The sequence below is a fragment of the Mercenaria mercenaria genome, chromosome 2 (assembly GCF_021730395.1).
Source record: "Mercenaria mercenaria strain notata chromosome 2, MADL_Memer_1, whole genome shotgun sequence".
NCBI classification, from domain to species: domain Eukaryota; kingdom Metazoa; phylum Mollusca; class Bivalvia; order Venerida; family Veneridae; genus Mercenaria; species Mercenaria mercenaria.
The window spans coordinates 89093506-89111479 of record NC_069362.1 but is presented as its reverse complement, the minus strand read 5'-3'; the positions used below and the strand labels follow the sequence as shown (position 1 = coordinate 89111479).

Genomic DNA, 17974 nt, shown 5'->3' with positions numbered 1-17974 from the left:
CTCGTATTGACATTCATATCACAGGCATACTCCAGCAATGTTGAATGTTCTGGTCCAATGAATACAAAAATTGATCCGAGCTTGGTGTTGCACAAACACATTTACTTAGAGGGCCGAGATACATTATGGTGTTCTGTCATTTCTAGTTATATTTTGAACTGCGACGGCCGAGTGGGCTGAGGCGCTGGTTTGTATGAGCGTTTTTTCACGTCCGCAGGTTCGCTTCACAGTGCTCAAAGTGAGCTATTTTCTACGTCGTCCGTCGTTAACGGTTCCACTGGTAACAACTTTGGATCAATCTCTAAAATCTCAAAAGTGTTCGTTACTGAGACATCTGTTGTCAGAAACTAGGTCACCAAATCATTTGAGAAGAAAACCTTGTAGACACTCTATAGGCCATACTTTCTACCATATCTTAATAACACTTTGTCAGAGTGTTTTCTCAATGAATTCTAGGTCAGCTTTGGAACTGGTTTATTCAAATAAAAAATGAGGCCACTATGTCAACTGGAAGAAACACCTTGTTTATAACGTAGAGGCTAAATTTGGTACTCGATCTACTTAAAACTTATTATTATTTTGTCCATATCAAACATGTGTCTAGTTTAACACTGAGTCACCTAAGGTTCCAAACCATTAAAAACCTTGTTCACACTCTTGAGGCCACATTTTCTACTTGATCTTCATAAAACTTTGTAATAATATTTGTCTGTATGGAATCTATGCGGAATTTAAATTTTAATTTTTTACTATGCTCTTGTTTATTGCATTGATAGTAAATAATTTTTTAAACATTTTTAAATTTGTTACAAAACTAGTTTAATAATCAAGACTTGTGCTTAATATTTAGTTTAAAACGCTGAAAGATATTGGCTGACAGCTAACAAGAGAGAAGGGCAGGGAGGGGATTGGCACCAGTCTGTGAATTGATCTAGTTTATTATATTTATGTATCTGTTTGTAAACATCATGCATCATGCATGAACTGCTGTACGGGCTGCTTACTTGGGAAGTGTCTATGTCTGATGAACTATTGTCCTAAAGCTGTTAAAGCTTGATTTAGTACCAGTATTGATGTGTACTTCGTATGTAGGTGGCAGCTTGCGCCAGGTATGCTAAAGGCGGAGTTCGAATGGCCTCCAACGTGTTATTCTGTCAAATAGTCACGGAGTACCGTCGGTTCTGCAGAATGAGCTAGTTTGGAGAAAATGTTCTTGTACTTGTAACATGTGTAAATGTTGTGTTCTGCTCAACCCGGGGCTAGAGGGCCGGACGGTCGCATACATTTCCACTACCGTCCATGAACAGGCTCAATTAAACCCAGCCTGCAGCATTTTCATTTTTGTCGTGTTGAGCGATCTGTCGACCTGTGGAGTTCCCACTTTTTCCTTTTTATATTTTAAAAATATTCATTCCAAAGAGTATATTATTATAAAGTACAATTACAGCAAGTTAAGGAAAGACATTACTGTAGGCTTACTTATTTTAGCGGTGTACTAATAACAGCGCTTTTAGCGCTATCGTACGTGCGCTTATTCATGTCCGCGCATTAATTTGTCCAAGCATTTTCATGTACATTTTTATTTGATGATGTTTTCTTCGAACTTTTGCAAATAAATACTCTTGAGAGTTTGCACTAGTTACACTGCTTGCTAATATTTTAAGGTTCGTATGATATTCCTGTTTATTGTTCATATTATTGTTTTAAATATATGATCATGCAAAATAAAATATTTAAGCTTATAGTTTGTGTTTTTTTTTTCTCATTTGATCAAGTTGTTATCGATTTCCGATCATGGGCATGTCCGTTGTTGCAGTCGCTCGTTTACGGAAAGGTGTGAACGTTTGTATTAAGACACAATGCATGTAGAACAAAAGGGATTCAATTATTAAAATGTGTGACAATCTCGTTTTATTTCAGCAATTATAACTAGTATACAGAATATAAAACACGCAGATTATTATAATTAAATACAAGAAGACAATACAGTTACGTAGGCAATATTATACTTTATATACTGTACGTAAACATAAAGCTACATCACAGTTGAAAGTATCTTTGAAAAAATACAAGTATCATCACGGCACATTATCTTAAAGTCATACTTGGTACATGTTTTAAAGTTTTTAGCTAACGGATTTTTTCGATTGCGTAATTTCAAATAAATCGTTCTTTCTTTAGCCCGCTAACAGTGAACAAATTTTGATTTCATCAGTATAACTTATAATTACAGCAGAAACACATTACATAAAAAATGCCGACGGTTAAGTTTATTTCCGAAAATATTCGTGAATCTCCGTAAATCTCCGAGAGCCTCATCTCGGACAGCGCTAAAATTAGAAATTAGCGGTCTCGCGAGACCGCTAATTCACGTCCACGCATAAATTAGATATTTCACCAAAAAATTGCGTTTGCGCTAAATTTTTGCCGCGTTAATAAATCTACGCCTACAGTACATATAGAATACTTCTCATTTTCATAAAATTTTAGTTTACTCAGAATATACATTCTTGAGGCGTTTTCAAGTCCCGTATAACAAATAAATTAACTATTACAACACCATTAAAAAGAATTACAGCTTTTTAAAACTGGCTAACAAGCAAAGAAACTTAATAAAAGTAAAATACTAGTAATGATGTGGACTGCATTTTGGACAATGTGCCGTCGACGTTCTAAATTATATGGGCAATTTCTAGTTCAGGTATGTATTTATGACAAAATCAAATTTTTGCAATTACATACAAATGTAATTAGAATGATATATGTGAAGTGAATACTTGATAAAATTATCTTTTGAGCTACTATAGTTATTCATATTTTTTTAGCAATTTGTTAAATTTGTCCTCAACTTCTTGTCTCAGACAGGAGGAAGATTAAATATACTAAAATGTTGAGCACCACGTTACGTTCACTTGATCGGGCCTTGCCCACGAGATTCATTCATCTGGTCGAACCGTATTCGCGAAATACGTTCATTTGATCGTACCTTGCCCACTAAAGACATTCATTTGATCGGATCTTGGCCTTGTAATTAATCGGTTGCGTTAGAACGCACACTGTTTACAGTACGATTCTGTTCTTTCAGAGAATGTTTAGCTGCGGAAACACTTATACCTTCAAAAGGGATTATGGTAATGGATACTAGTAGTTTAAGGCATTCAAAAATATAGATATTAGAAATACTCCCTTGTTTTATTTCATTCCTTTGGATACGACTTTGAAACCTGCGGAAAAGGAACACATTTAACGCACACAGTGTATGCCATGCCCTATCAAAAACAGCAAGAAAACTCACAGAAGTAATGAAGTTTGGTGGATATGGTTGAAATTATAGAATTTTGCAAAGTATTGTTAAGCTTTAATTTGGGATTTTGGCCAGAAATAAACTATTCATATTTATAAGCATGTATATGTTTGTTTTGTTTAGAAAATATGTCCATAGTATATAATCAGAGTCACAGAGGCTATGCTAATTGTTTACTGTACGACAATGAGAAATTACTTCTTTCTCTCACTGTTTCTAAGCATTGTGAACTCCGTGTCTCCAGCCACCATTCGTTATTGTTCTATTAATCAGATAACACTTAAGTTACATCTAAAAACAACAGAAAGATGTTATTGTGCTTTCACACTGATTACTTACCCAGAGGGACAGTAAGAAATGACGACATACGATGAAATTCATTTTCTTTGACAGATCTGGAAATAATTAATAGCCAAGGCAGCTATTTGATCCTAACTGATTGTGCGGAATTGAATTAGTTGTCCAAAATAGTTAGTATTCAGCGGAGAGTGTGTATTCATTTGGTAGGAATGATTTTTTCATGACACTACTTTCATGATGTCAATAATGAACCTTGTAGACAAAGGAAATGCCATACTTCTTTTGTACACAACAACTAAAATTTAATTAATTACAGTGTAACTGTATACTTTTAAATTATTCTAAATTGTACCATTTCTGTTTTTCGACCGTTTGTCTTAACAACAATTGTACACCATATTAAATGCATTCTTTAAATGCATTCTTTAAATGAAACAATGTAACAGACACACGGCAAACGGCCGTTCATACTTATCATTTAATTTGTTTTACTGGTAGGCGGCATCGGCGGCATCCTGCTATCATTTATTTACACAAAACAAGTTTGTTTTTGCCACATCAGAAATCTAGTCCGTTGCTAAAATATAAAAGGCCAGAAGTTAACGAGGCTGTGTTATGTAAGTGTGTTTATAATAACTTTTAGCAAAACCTTATTTTTGAAAGATAGCTTATTCTATGACGTACCGATCGATACGTATATACTTAAACAAGGAAAGGAAAACGCACACCACTCTCTAAACCGTTCAAACGTCGTTATTATTTACTTGCACACATTAATGATTTCATCTGTATATCTAATGTTGTAATCGGAACGAGTTTTCAGCTCATAACTGATTAAGTTTTCAAAAGTACCGTTTACTCTTTCCAACTTGAGAAGAATAAAACAATAATGAAATGGAATTAAATGTAAAAAGATTTCTTTTGACCTTTTTAGATTAAAAACGAAACCTTTTACATAATATAAATGTGCAAATTACGGAAAAGCATTAATGTCAGGTGTATGTTATTTTTAACTCGAAATTTCGAGTTACTAAGTCGAAATTTCGAGTACATATCTCGAAATTTCGAGTTACGTATCTCCAAATTTCGAGTTACGTATCTCCAAATTTCGAGTTACTAACTACAATATACCGCCTCGGTAGCCTAGTGGTAAAGCGTCCGCTTCGAGTGCGGGAGGTCGTGGGTTAGATCCCCGCCCGCGTCATACCAAAGACTTAAAAATGGTACTAGTAGCTTCCTCGCTTGGCGCTCAGCATTAAGAGGATAGTAGGACTGGTCAGCCCGGTGTCAGTATAATGTGACTGGGTGGGGTATCATGCCAAGTGTCTACGGCGTGATATTCCAGTGAGGCAGCACAATAAAGTTGGGCATTTTGCTCACTGCTACAAGTAGACATCGTCGTTTATATGACTGAAACATTGTTGAAAAAGACGTTAAACCCGAACACAAACAAAACAAAAAACTAACTACAATAGTTTAGGTTGATGTATAGGTCCTACCAAGATTAGGTACCTGGTGTATCCATAGGGTAGCCCTACAGGGTCATATGATTAAAGATGCAGCGTTTGCTCAAACTTATATCTGGAATGTTTTCGACCTAATTCGAGCCCCTACCAACTGAACATACTATACATGTAAATGAAGGTACCTATCCTGGATACAGTTTGAAATTTGGAGTAGATCTAGAGGCTATGGGGTAGGTCATACATTGATGTGTGGTAGTATATTTTCAAGTCGCAATATATGGATGTGTAGACAGATGATTCCACTTCGAAGAGTCAAAAGTTGTCCAGTACTTTTTTGGCCTTTGACTGACAGACAGACATACGTTCAAATTGTGCAAATAAAAAGGCAAAATACAAAGTCAAATTTCGTGTTATTAACTCGGAATTTCGAGTTACCTAGCTTGAAATTTCGACTTATTAACTCGATATTTCGAGTTACTAACTCGAAATTTCGACTTAGTAACCCGAAATTTATAATAAGTGTCATGAAATTTCGAGTTAATAAATAAAACGCACCTGGCACTAATGCTCTTCCGTTGCAAATAGATGATAACAAAAATGTTAATTTAATTGCAGAAAAATTGATACTGAACGCGATACTTGAATGTCCATCTAATGCATCGAGCTATAAATTTAAAGCAAATTTAGCAATTGCTGTAACAATAGTAAAAAAGTTAAGCTTTAACAACAGTAATAAAATCAAACAGCAATTGGTTAATGACAACTGCTATAATGCTAGATGAATATGTCAAGAAGCTAGAAATAAAAGAGAACACATCCCTGAACAGGCGAAGCAAAATTGAAGCGAAACAAGAAAATTTTAACAAATTGAGCAAATCTAAAAAAAAATGTTTAGAATTAAGTTAAGAAACAATATATTAAAAACAACCACAGATCGAAAACTTAAATAAAAATTAACTTAGTAGTCCGTTTGTGTTCTTGTTTCCGTAGGGGTCGTTCGTGGGGTTGAGGTTCAGGAGGAATGGAGACCCAATAATGATTTAATAGGCATACAGACACTAAACAGGAAAATGGCGCGAAATAACTGGTAGTCGCTTAAATGTGGCACATAATGGCGGATTCAAATAGTCCTCGAATTTTTTTTTGGCTCTGTAGAGCTATTTCTCTTATTTTCTTTGCATTTTTGCTGAAATGACATGACAGGTATATGCTTGAAATGTAGGTAGCATTTTCATAATGAAATACTAACATGACAGAATTCGAAATGGATACTTAGATCATTAACCACCTCTACAATTTTGGGTCCTCATAACAGATTTTGCAGTTTGTGCGTTTGACTGATTTTTTTTCTTGCATTAAACATGACCCCCAATTTTCTTTTGATTTTTATTCAGCACTGACAATATTCTTCAGGCAAATGTAAGTTACAGACATTTAAAATGGGTCCTGATGTGTGCTGTAGCCATTGGAAATATGTCTATTTTATATAGAATAAAGAAGAACAGCTATTCAGTGTGTTGTAACCTATTAACCTTCCGCCCAACTATTTTGTATTACATGTACTTTGATAAATTTTATTTCAAAAAAATAGTCTAATGTTCTTCTGAATCGATTAACAGTCTCTAATAACAGAAATAGTGCATAAGGCATAACAAAATCAGTACGGTTTTCTAAAAGGAAATTCCAGAGTTGGTTGTATACTTGTACTGCAGTCGGTAATAACTAAAATGTAATCACAAGGTCCACACCTTTGCACTGCCTTTGTCGATTTTGTTTTTTGACAAACAAGACCTATCACTAATGGTGAGGAATACCCCCAGACAGCAACTTTTTGTCAGAGGAACATGGGTATTGAAAACATGATATATACAATTGTATGTTGTACAGGAAGAAAATGTACAAGGATGCACAAAAAATGTTGTGAAAAACAGAATTCATTGCTGTACCTTAAAAAAGAAGAAAGTAGGTCAGTGATTCAAACTCAAGGTTACTGAAAGTTAGTTGTAAGATGTGTGTTCAAAACTGTACAAGTGGTCCAAATTGTATGGCAGTATCTTGATAAAGAAGAAAGTAGGTCAGTAGGTCATGGTCATGGTCAAGGGACAATGTAATCACTAAGGGTCATCAACTAGTTATACTTTACAGCATATGAAATCTGTTAGAAAATTATTGAAGATTTTTTCCATTTTTCCAATGTAGCTCTATTCATATCTGAAACAAATAGAGGGCCATAACTTCGTGAAAAATCATTCCAATTGAACGTGCTTTGCACATGCACAACACTACACTTGGTATCAATGATAGTAATAACAAGGTTTGATAAAAGTCTGGCAAACAATGACTGAGTAATAGCGCGGACATTTTTTTCCATATACATTATGAAGAAAAAATACTAAAGGGTCATAACTACGTGAAAAATTATTCAAATGGAACGTGCTTTGCGCATGCACAACTTGACTTTGTTTAATTGAAAGGTTTGATAAAAGTCCGGCTTATAAGGACCGAGAAATAGCTCGGACAAAATTTTCCAAATAGAAGAAAAATTGATAAAGGGCCATAACTAAGTGACAAACCATCCAAATGGAACCAGCTTCGCATATGCACAATTGGTACTGATAATAATTACAAATTTTGATGGGAATCTGGAAACTAATTGCTGATGAATATAATAAGAACGTTCTAATATATTACAAAATTGTATGCATTAAGTTTGTGAAAGCAATCCAAAGTAGAGCGGGCGATAATAAGTATTGAAATGGTAACTGGTTGGTACGCTGGTGTGCATAACTTTCTGAAGAAGGAGGTTCCAGATTACGAAGCCATGCCGAATGACCAACGGCGAGTCTTTAACGCCAATGAGTCTGGTTTTCCCTTACAAGCAAAATTTGGGAAGGTTCTTGCACCAACTGGTGCCCGGCACGTGTATCAGGTCACGACAAACACAAAAACGCAAATCACCATAATGGCAGGTTTTAATGCTTTTGGTGAGTACCCACCACCAATGATATTGTTTCCGGGCGAACGCATTCGAGATGTCGGCCTAGCAGGTTTCACGGAGGCCACCTACGCTGCTACACCTAACGGTTGGATGGACTCTGGCGCTTTTGTTGCCTACTTGAAGCTAGTTAATGACTTTGCAAAATCCAAGAGGATAACATTTCCCATTTTACTTTTTGTAGATGGACATAGTACACATATGACACTTCAGGCATCAGAACTTTGTCATGAGCATGATATTATTCTTTACCAGTTGTAAATTTGCAAGAAGGCGTGAGTGTCGTCCGTCTGTACCAGCTGCAAGTTTGCCAGAAAGCTTGAGTGAGTGTCGTCTGTCTGTACCAGCTGCAAGTTTGCCAGAAAGCGTGAGTGAGTGCCGTCCGTCTGTACATGTTGCAAGTTTGTCTGAAAGCATGGCAGAGCGTCGTCCATACTTACAATTTAGTCCACGTCGGGATGAAACATATGTTTCTGCTGCATTTTTACACCTTACGGTCCGCACTCCAAAACCACTTAAGTCACATGATACTATCAGACAAAAGCTTCCGAAGGCTGTTTCGGGCCAGGAAGCACTAAAAATGCTCAGAGAAAGGGAAGAAAAGAAACAAATTGAACTTGTTGCAAAAGAGAACAGAAAGAAAGAAAGAGCTTCAAAAAAACAAAAACGTCAGGAAGAACAAGCGAGAAAGAAGTTAGAGAGAGAACAAAAGAAAAAGCTGAAAGCACTGATAGAAAAGTCTAAAAAGTCAAGGAAACGTAAAGCAAGCTCTTCGTCCGAGTCAGACACTGTCATTGATTGTAATGATGACAGTGATGACTTAGATGATGAGAACGACATTCCCAACTTGTGTCCTGTGTGCAAATCTGAGAATGGCCAGAACCCTCTCTGGAAGGAATGTGAATCTTGTTGTACATGGTACCATATAAAATGTACTGAATATCCAGAGGCTGTGAACATGCCTGCAATCGATCGGGAGCTCTTTATTTTCGTGTGTCCAAAATGTATTGCATGATTCTTTAGGATTTATGGCCATATACTCATGATTCACACTTCATAAAGTTAGGTCTGTGGCTGATAGATACACTTTGAAACCATGAGAATTGAAAATCGTATCAATTATGTCCCTACGGTGATATGATGTTATGGATCACAATTAAAATCATATTTATACCGATGATTTATATACAATGAAATAGTGATATTTATGATCGTCAACGTAGTAAATAAAAAAAAAATGATTCCAATGTTTTTCCTTGTTGTTTCTTTGTTCTGTGCTCTATTTTTTTTAAATCTTAAAAGGGGTCGAAATTTCAAGCAAAGGGTCGAAATTAACACCCGAAACGAAGTTGACAAACACTTAAAATGAACGGCTACAGGATGCTTGTTACAACCAAACATTGATGAAAGACGGGGAGACCCAAGTTCAAGTTCGCATTTTTTTATCCAGTGATGATTCTCCTGAATCAAATTAATACTGCTATTTACAGATGACACAAAATAATTGGTCTGAGGCAATATTCTTTGCACACACACACTGAAGCTTTGCATTCTATGCTCAATGACCTTTATCGATACTGATTAAACTTTTAACTGTAACTTAAAACTAAGTAATGAGAAGATTGAAATTGATTGTGACACAATTCAAATACGTAGCATTAACATTACATGAAAACGGCCACTAGCACCGAACACACATATATAACAATCTTAAGCAACATTCACTCTATGTTCCTTATAGCCATTTGATTGTATTTAAGTAGCTAGAAATTAAAACCATGAAAATAAATGTAAATTATTTGATAGCATTATTGGTTGAAATATGGCTCAGAAGCTTTTGGATATTACGAAGCAAAAATATTGCATTAGTCGATTTCAATTTTTTAAAAACAATAGACATCCAACGAAAATACAACGAAAACCATTCTCCTAAATCATTGGCGCAATATAGTTTAGTTTGATTACAATACTTTACAGCAGAAAATGTATACTATTCTTACTGTCTATGTTAGTGTTTGTTGTAGAAATGGGATCGTCAAAATCAAGAGCAAAAGGAGGACTAAATCCCAAGCCTCCCCTATATCAGAGATAGGTTATGCACGACAATTACAGTTGAATATGGCCTCCCCATCTTCTCGGTGCTTTTGACAACAGATACTTACTTACGGATGTTTCTGGTTCGTAGTTTTATAACTTTATTGTAATGCCATTTTACCCCTCCAAACAGATGGATCAAAAACAGCCATTTATGACACTCCACCGACACAGCTAGTAACAAAGCCCACAACAGGATGTACTTTATCACACTACTTCCACATCAAATTTTAAATAGATTGCTCTTAACAGGCTCGAATCTATGGATACATTCTTGAAAAAGTTAGACGGTACTGAATCCCAGATTTCATTATTGTCTCATTGATTGTCAACTACAAATATGAGAGTAACTTTTCTGTAGACAAAAGCGAATGATTACCACTTAAATATTAACGAAATGTAGGCAGGAAAGACATATAGCTCGCAATTGTGTGACGAAATAAAATTGAAGCTATCAAGCATGACACTTATTATTCTGGATTTCAGAGGAACCGTTTAGAAAAAAGGAATATGTTGGCTTGAGGACTCAGCTGTCGACATAAATATTGATTCAATTTATTTGAGTTTTACTTTTTTGAGCAACTAATAAAAATATCCGATTCTAGAATGATTTAGTAGACGCATATTCACATGTAACAGGCGATTTTAATGCAAGGACAAGTGAAAGACCATACTTTGTTACTCCAACAGGCATTGACCGCTATACAGAATTACCGGAAGAGGAACCATTTAGTGACATTTTTCCATATCATGCTAATGATTTGGTACAAAATTATTATTTCTGCGCAGAGAAAATAGGATTAGCATAGCTAATTGACGTTCAGAAAAGGGATGGTGTACTTTTAATTCTGTTAATAGAAATGCATGTAATTCTATAGCTAGCATGGCTGATTACCTGATTACAAAGAATGATAATTTTACATTTGTGTATACGAATGTATACTTGAATCGACGGAATTTTTCAATCATTCGCCTATAATTTTTCTATATATCTTATTGCTAATTTAACTTCAATAGAGTACCCAAGTTTAGATAGATTTATATGGTATTCTTCTAATAGTGCGTTTTTCAACCATTTATTAGAACCTAAAAAAAAACTATTTCTGATTATATTACTGAATCTATCACTGCAGATGTACATGTGATTCAAAATTGTGTAATCTCTTTTAGTAAAACTCTCTTGTCTTAACATGTGCGACAGCCAGCGAAATTCCAACGTATCTGAACTCGGTGTTTTTCTCTAGTTTTTGGAGTTCATTCAATTTATTTGTTCAATAGGTAATGGGTGCGGAAGTGGTTCATATTTCTATTACCTCTCATGAACAAAGTTTGCCTTGTAACTATGTGGCGTTCTATGATTCGAAACGATATTCTTATAGATTTTATTTCCAGTACTTTATATATAAAATAATTATTGTTATATCACCAGAATGTTTAAAGAATCTTATTTTAACCTTAGAAAGACTTAAAGAGTGCGTCGTTACTGTCTAAAAAGCCTAATCGTAAAAATAGCACGGAGTTAAAAAAATTTCATCTTATTATATTTTTACACCTTTATGACATTAGCTTTATCTGTAATATCACTAGTAACTAGGCGTAAGAATCTGATCAAGGTAGATCTAATATTGTGAACAAGATCACCCACTCCCATAATGACAAATTTTTGCCGACTCATTACACCATTCCTAGCAAATGTTTAACCTAGATTGCATCAGTTACGTTGTGTCGGCTTAAAATTATATTCACCCAATTCAGGAAAACGTAGCTACACTTGTTAAGCAATACAAAGTTGCATCATTGCCGCATTCTATTTTCATGCTAAATTTTGTATACTGCATATAATGATTAGAAATATGTAAATTCGTTATTGTTACCTTGCTTAGCTTGCCGCAAATCAGTACCACAATTGGTGGCTTATTTTAAAATTTAATGTGTTATGTTTATATTTTCAGAACTCTAGTCCAAGCAGTTTTCTGTATTCAAGTCATTAGAATATCTGCAACAGGAAGAGGTATGTTGTACAAATAATATTTACTCATTCTACTTCATCGTTGGTTGTTGTCCATATCTGCTTTAGGGTGACCCACAAGTTAGGAGCATAATTGTATATATTAATGCTAACAGTTATTCAATTAAAAAGATGTTTATATACTTTCTAACCAGAAAGAAAATGTGGAATGAAGGCAGACAGTAATTATGAAAGTATCCTTAAAGTAGACCAGTAAATACTTGATCGAAATATGTTTATTGAAGTTTTCTAAATAAAATTACTTGCCCGTAACCAATTTCGATTCGAATATCTTCAAGGTCGTTTATGTAAAAATAACATGAAGCAATACACTGAAAGGTACACAGGTCCACGCGTATGCCCGATAAATAATAGTATAATACTATAGTTTGGCATTTCAAAAGTTCAAATTATTATGGCTGCTAATAACAAAAACGTACATACTTAAATTACGAGAGCTGCAAGTTTGAATCATGTGCAGTGGTAGTATCCCGTCAATATTCTGACATCGACAGTTTGTTCTCTTATTTTACAGTGCAAAACTAAAAAAAAAAAAAATACTTCTCGATTCATATTTGGATTTATCATCTTTACACACAATACTATTGTTATTCACATGGCAGCATGAATAACAAATTTATAATATTCACTTGATTTCTACAAACTTCATTCATCATTTCATAATAAATCCATCTTCAATTTAGAATAGTCTTTTCGAGTTCTCATTTAAACAGCAAATATGAACTATTTTACAACGTTTCGAAGTGTTCAAACAAATCTAGCTAAAATGTAACATATCATTTCGTGTTACAAAAATATCATTTCGTGTTACAAAAATATAATGAGAATGTTTGCAACGTTTGGAACTTTTTATGAAGGATTTATCGGAAATGTTTTAGCGCCTTCAAACCTATCATACCTTTTGATAAGACAACTGTAGTATTTATGATATATAGCACTTGGTGCTCTGTAAAATCTCAGTAGGTCAATGCAATATATAATTGCACACAATGTTCCAACTATCATAAAGTCCGTGAAAAAATTGTATTGTTGACTATTATTCCTCATTAGAAGCTCCGCATTACTGGAGTAGTCATTAGATAGTCGTGCTAGTTCTTACTGGTATCAATTTCTATTTGAGCCGTGCCATGGGAAAACCAACATAGTGGCTTTGCGACCAGCATGGATCCAGACCAGCCTGCGCATCCGCGCAGTCTGGTCAGGATCCATGCTGTTCGCTTTTAAATCCTATTGGAATTGGAGAAACTGTTAGCGAACAGCATGGATCCTGACCAGACTGCGCGGATGCGCAGGCTGGTCTGGATCCATGCTGGTCGCAAACCCACTATGTTGGTTTTCTCATGGCGCGGCTCATTTGATCTTTGAAAACTAAACATTAACTAAGCATTTTAGCATAGGTGATTACCATCTGGATTGTTTCTGTTCTAGCAGTTTTACTTTTATAATGATATCAGAAAATTTTATATTCAGTTTGAACAATGGTTTTTATATTAACTTGATATAAAATCAATTATTCATTTATTATTAATGTCCATTTCTTCTAAAGCTATTTTGTAAATATAGTCAAAATGAAAGCATTGGATAGCACTATACTAAACAATGGTATAGAGTATTGTTATACATTTTACACTGACGCGGTGAACCCTATAATGAATCTATAAAAAAAATGCATTACAATACCCTATACCATTGTTCAGTATATTGCTATCCAGTGCTTCATTGTTCAAACTCAATATAATATTTAGGAGTGGCCCTTTGTTAAAATTACAAAAAGAAATTATATACGTACAATCGTATATCGATTTATAATTTAATAGAAATGAAATTATATCTGAATATTGGGTGAATCATTGGAAATCGCTTAGGGTGCGGCTCCCGATTGTTAGGTAATCGTCTGCTACCGAGAATATCGAATTTTCAAAATATTGACTCCATAAAAAACAAACTGGCGGATTTATATAGAATATATAGGATGACCTAGATCTGAAGAGCTGTCCCTTACTAATGTAACTGTACAATCTAGAAATATCATTGTAGATTACTATGCTATTACGATTCAACTTCAACTTTCTTCATTTGTCATTAATGAATAACGCTAGAAACTGAGAATGTACAGTAGTATTTCTTTCTGATTTCTTCAAAGAGATAGTGGTATGAAATAATTATAAAGAGAAATTTGCCAAATATAAATTTACATTTTCATCTATTTTGTATATCAATAAGCTGTATTTCTTCTTTAGATGAAGCTCAAGAAGAAGCGAGGATGATAATAAATAGCCTGAAGAAATTGAAAGATGACGAGTCAGTACCTTTTTCAAATATACTACAAAAGTCCCAAAATAATTATCCACATTATATGAACGGCCTTAACAAAGGCATGAACTCTGACATGTTCCAGGCATTGTACAACAACGCCCACACATATAAAAATATAGCAAATATGAAACCCAAACGTGGTTGGGAAGACGTAAGTCTCATTTGGCGAAAGTCTCCAAAACGTGCATGGGAGTTTATCAATAAATTATGGAAGGATCCGGTAATCAGAAGGAAATATAAAACTTACTTAGAAAATGGAAAAAGGAGCGATGAACTGATGGAAAATATTCCGGTGCAACAGAACAATGTAAATCCTTTCTGGGTGACAGATGAAATAGGGTATGACGACATTGATCTTGACCATCCCATCGTTAGAAACGGTGCGGGAGATAATGCGTTATGGCTAGCCAAATCTTCAAAACGTGGATGGGAAATAGTGAATCCAGGTGATTGGAAGAATATAAGATCAAACATTGCTGATATTGGCAAAAGGGGATGGGAAGAGCTTAATTGGAAGAGAGCCGTCGGTGGTCCAATTAGAAACAATCTAGTCCCTCGCAACGGTGAATTCGGAGATACAAGTATGTTCGATCTAAATGTGATAAAAGCCTTACATGAGAATACAGGTGTAAACCAGTTAACAAAATTTCGTCCTGTAATGCAACCTACCTATCTTAGTTCCGGTAAAGATACAGAATTAATTAAAAAGATGAAAAGTAACATAAGCCTCATGGACGACGAAAATGACATATTTTCAAAAAACATCTTAGGAAACCTTTCTCCAAACAATATTCAAAAATATAACGAAGAGCATGATGGAACACATAAAGTCGAAAGAGGTTATGATATGTCTAAGAGGTCAGCCTTTGAAAACTTGTGTCGCATGCTCGTGGGAGATTTAACAAAATGCAGAGATGTTCCATATTTCGTTTAGATATCCATACAAGCAAACGGAACACGTAGGCTGTAACATATTGACATCTAAACTCTGAATGAAATCAGTTGACATTAAACCACTTTTGGTTCATAAACAATTAGGAATTCATGCAGGGACTATCTGAGCATAATTTATCAATGGACTATAGTTAATCATACAGGCCACGTTTTTAACTTATATTTACATTTCAAATTTATTGTACCCTCCGACAACAAAGTTGTAAGGGGGATATACTGGTTTCAGGTTGTCTGTCCGTCTGTCCGTAGACTAAATCTTGTGCGCACCATCTCTCCTCATCCCCTTGACACAATTTAATGAAACTTCACACAAGTAATCAGTAACAACAGTAGTTGTGCATGGGGCATGTTAGGTTCTTTCAGAAAAAAAATGCAGAGTTACGGGACTTTGTTTTTTGTTACTATACTATATACATAGACACAATCCTGTGCGCACCATCTCTCCTCATCCCCTGGACACAATTTAATGAAACTTCACACAAGTGATCAGTAACAACAGTAGTTGTGCATGGGGCATGTTAGGTTCTTTCAGCAACAAAAATTGCAGAGTTATGGGACTTTGTTTCTTGTTAACATACTATGTACATACAGTCTGCATATGCAATCTTGTGCGCGCCTAATCTTCCGAACCCTTGCACACAATTTAATGAAACTTCACACAAGTGATCAGTACCAACCCTAGTTGTGCATGGTGCATGTTACGTTCTTTTAGATAAATATTCTGCATAGTTATGGGACTTTGTTTTTTGTTACGATACTGTATACATGCAGTCTATATACATACAGTCCACATAATTATGCAATCTTGTGAGCGTCAAATTGCAGTGTACTTTGTCAGTGCATGCGGGGGTACATTCATCACCATTAGTGATAGCTCTAGTTTTGTTTACCATATCATTTGATAACTTTACAGTCGTTCCTTTGAGGAAATCTATGACAATGGCAGATTTTACTCCTAAAAAGGATATTTTAAAGGAAGAAATTGTAGTTATGGTGAAATATTTATTAGACTAGATGCTGGTCGGTCAATTATGCTGTAACATTATTTTACTTGTTTCAAAACGTGTCCTTCTGGAGTATGTAGAGTGTGTGCATATGAAATATAAAATCACGAATGACAGTGAATTATTTGGATAGTTGTGAAGATATCTAAACCAGATATTCTTTGCAAGCTGTGTACTTCACTGTTTAATAAATTTGCTATATGTTCTATATGAAATTATCAATCTTCTGAGAGCTGTAACACATAGCCAGGAACAATCTCCTTGACAATGCTACTAAAATGTCAAGTATAGGTCAACAATGAAATAAAAATAAGAACTGGCTTACATAAAGCATGAAATTGCGACTTTAACTGACAAAAAATTGAGGATTTTTTTCTTTCCGCTATTATCCGACTAGCCCGGAAGTGCTGCTTGATTACCTATTTAGTACTATTTCACTTTAAGCAAGAAAACATGTTAGAAAGAAAATTAAACAAAATCTACATGTCCGTAGAAGGTGAAATTGGCACGATCTTGAGTATGCGGTTTGAGACCCGTCTACAATATTTTTCCGTTACAGGATCTTTTTGTTGTGGGCCTACTTTGCGATGCATGGCTTTATGGCTGTGTTTTGGTGCTCTGTGCTACCCTTGTCGTTTATCTTGAATATAATATGTTGTACTAGAATAATACGACAAAGCATGAATATGAAAACAATGAAATAAAAACTATTTAAATATGTATTTTTAGTGTTATTATTTTTATAATGTGTATAACTACGAGGGGCATACACGGAAAAATGTACACATTTCATCATGAATCATCAAAAACTGTTATATGTAGGTAAGGGACTTTGTAGCTGATATGTCAAAATCATATGTTTGTCAGACAAATAGTACATAAATGCTAGTCCACTGACGGTCATCCGGTCCGACTTACCTATTTTCCTATTCCACATTCGATTAAACATTATTTACTACTTGCCTATTTTTCTAATTACGTTTCTTTGTGTGAATGTTAGCATAACGCAAATAATGTTATCATTAAGATATTTGGCAGACACACTGTTTTTGTCCGCTCCTAAAATATTGTTGAACGAAAATATGCAACAATAACAACACTGTGGAAAAGAGAAAAACGCTGGTTTACGTTTTGTATGGTTTATTGGACAATACTCTGACAAAATGTTAATTTTGTCATTGGTACATGTATGGGAGATTACAAAAGGAATAGTAGTGTATGGCTAACGACTGGCTGTTCGGACGTCAGGCGAAAATAACGTTCATGCACTTTTCTTCTTTACAGTGATATTTTTTGTATTCTTATCTAAAACAACACATTATTTTCCGAAAAATGACCTGTCTAAAGACATGTGACAACTCGCACTTTCAACAGCAGCTTCCAATTACATTCAATAGCTCATATGAAAACGTGACGTACGTAGCCAAGATATACTTTGAGAATGTCATTGGGGTTGTTATAATTCGCGCTATCTGAAATGCGATCGCGGCATTTAGAGTCCTAAATATATAG

General features: G+C 34.9%; 1 protein-coding gene across 1 annotated transcript in view; it reads left to right on the top strand.

The window, feature by feature from the left end:
- Window positions 1-17184, top strand: part of LOC123562895 (uncharacterized) — a 36080-nt gene extending 18896 nt beyond the window's left edge. The window contains exons 2-3 of the mRNA XM_045355481.2: window positions 12112-12170; window positions 14429-17184. Coding sequence (XP_045211416.2) covers window positions 12112-12170; window positions 14429-15438 — 1069 coding nt within the window. The 3' untranslated portion in view covers window positions 15439-17184. The remainder of the gene's footprint in view (window positions 1-12111; window positions 12171-14428) is intronic.
- Window positions 17185-17974: the final 790 nt, after the last annotated feature.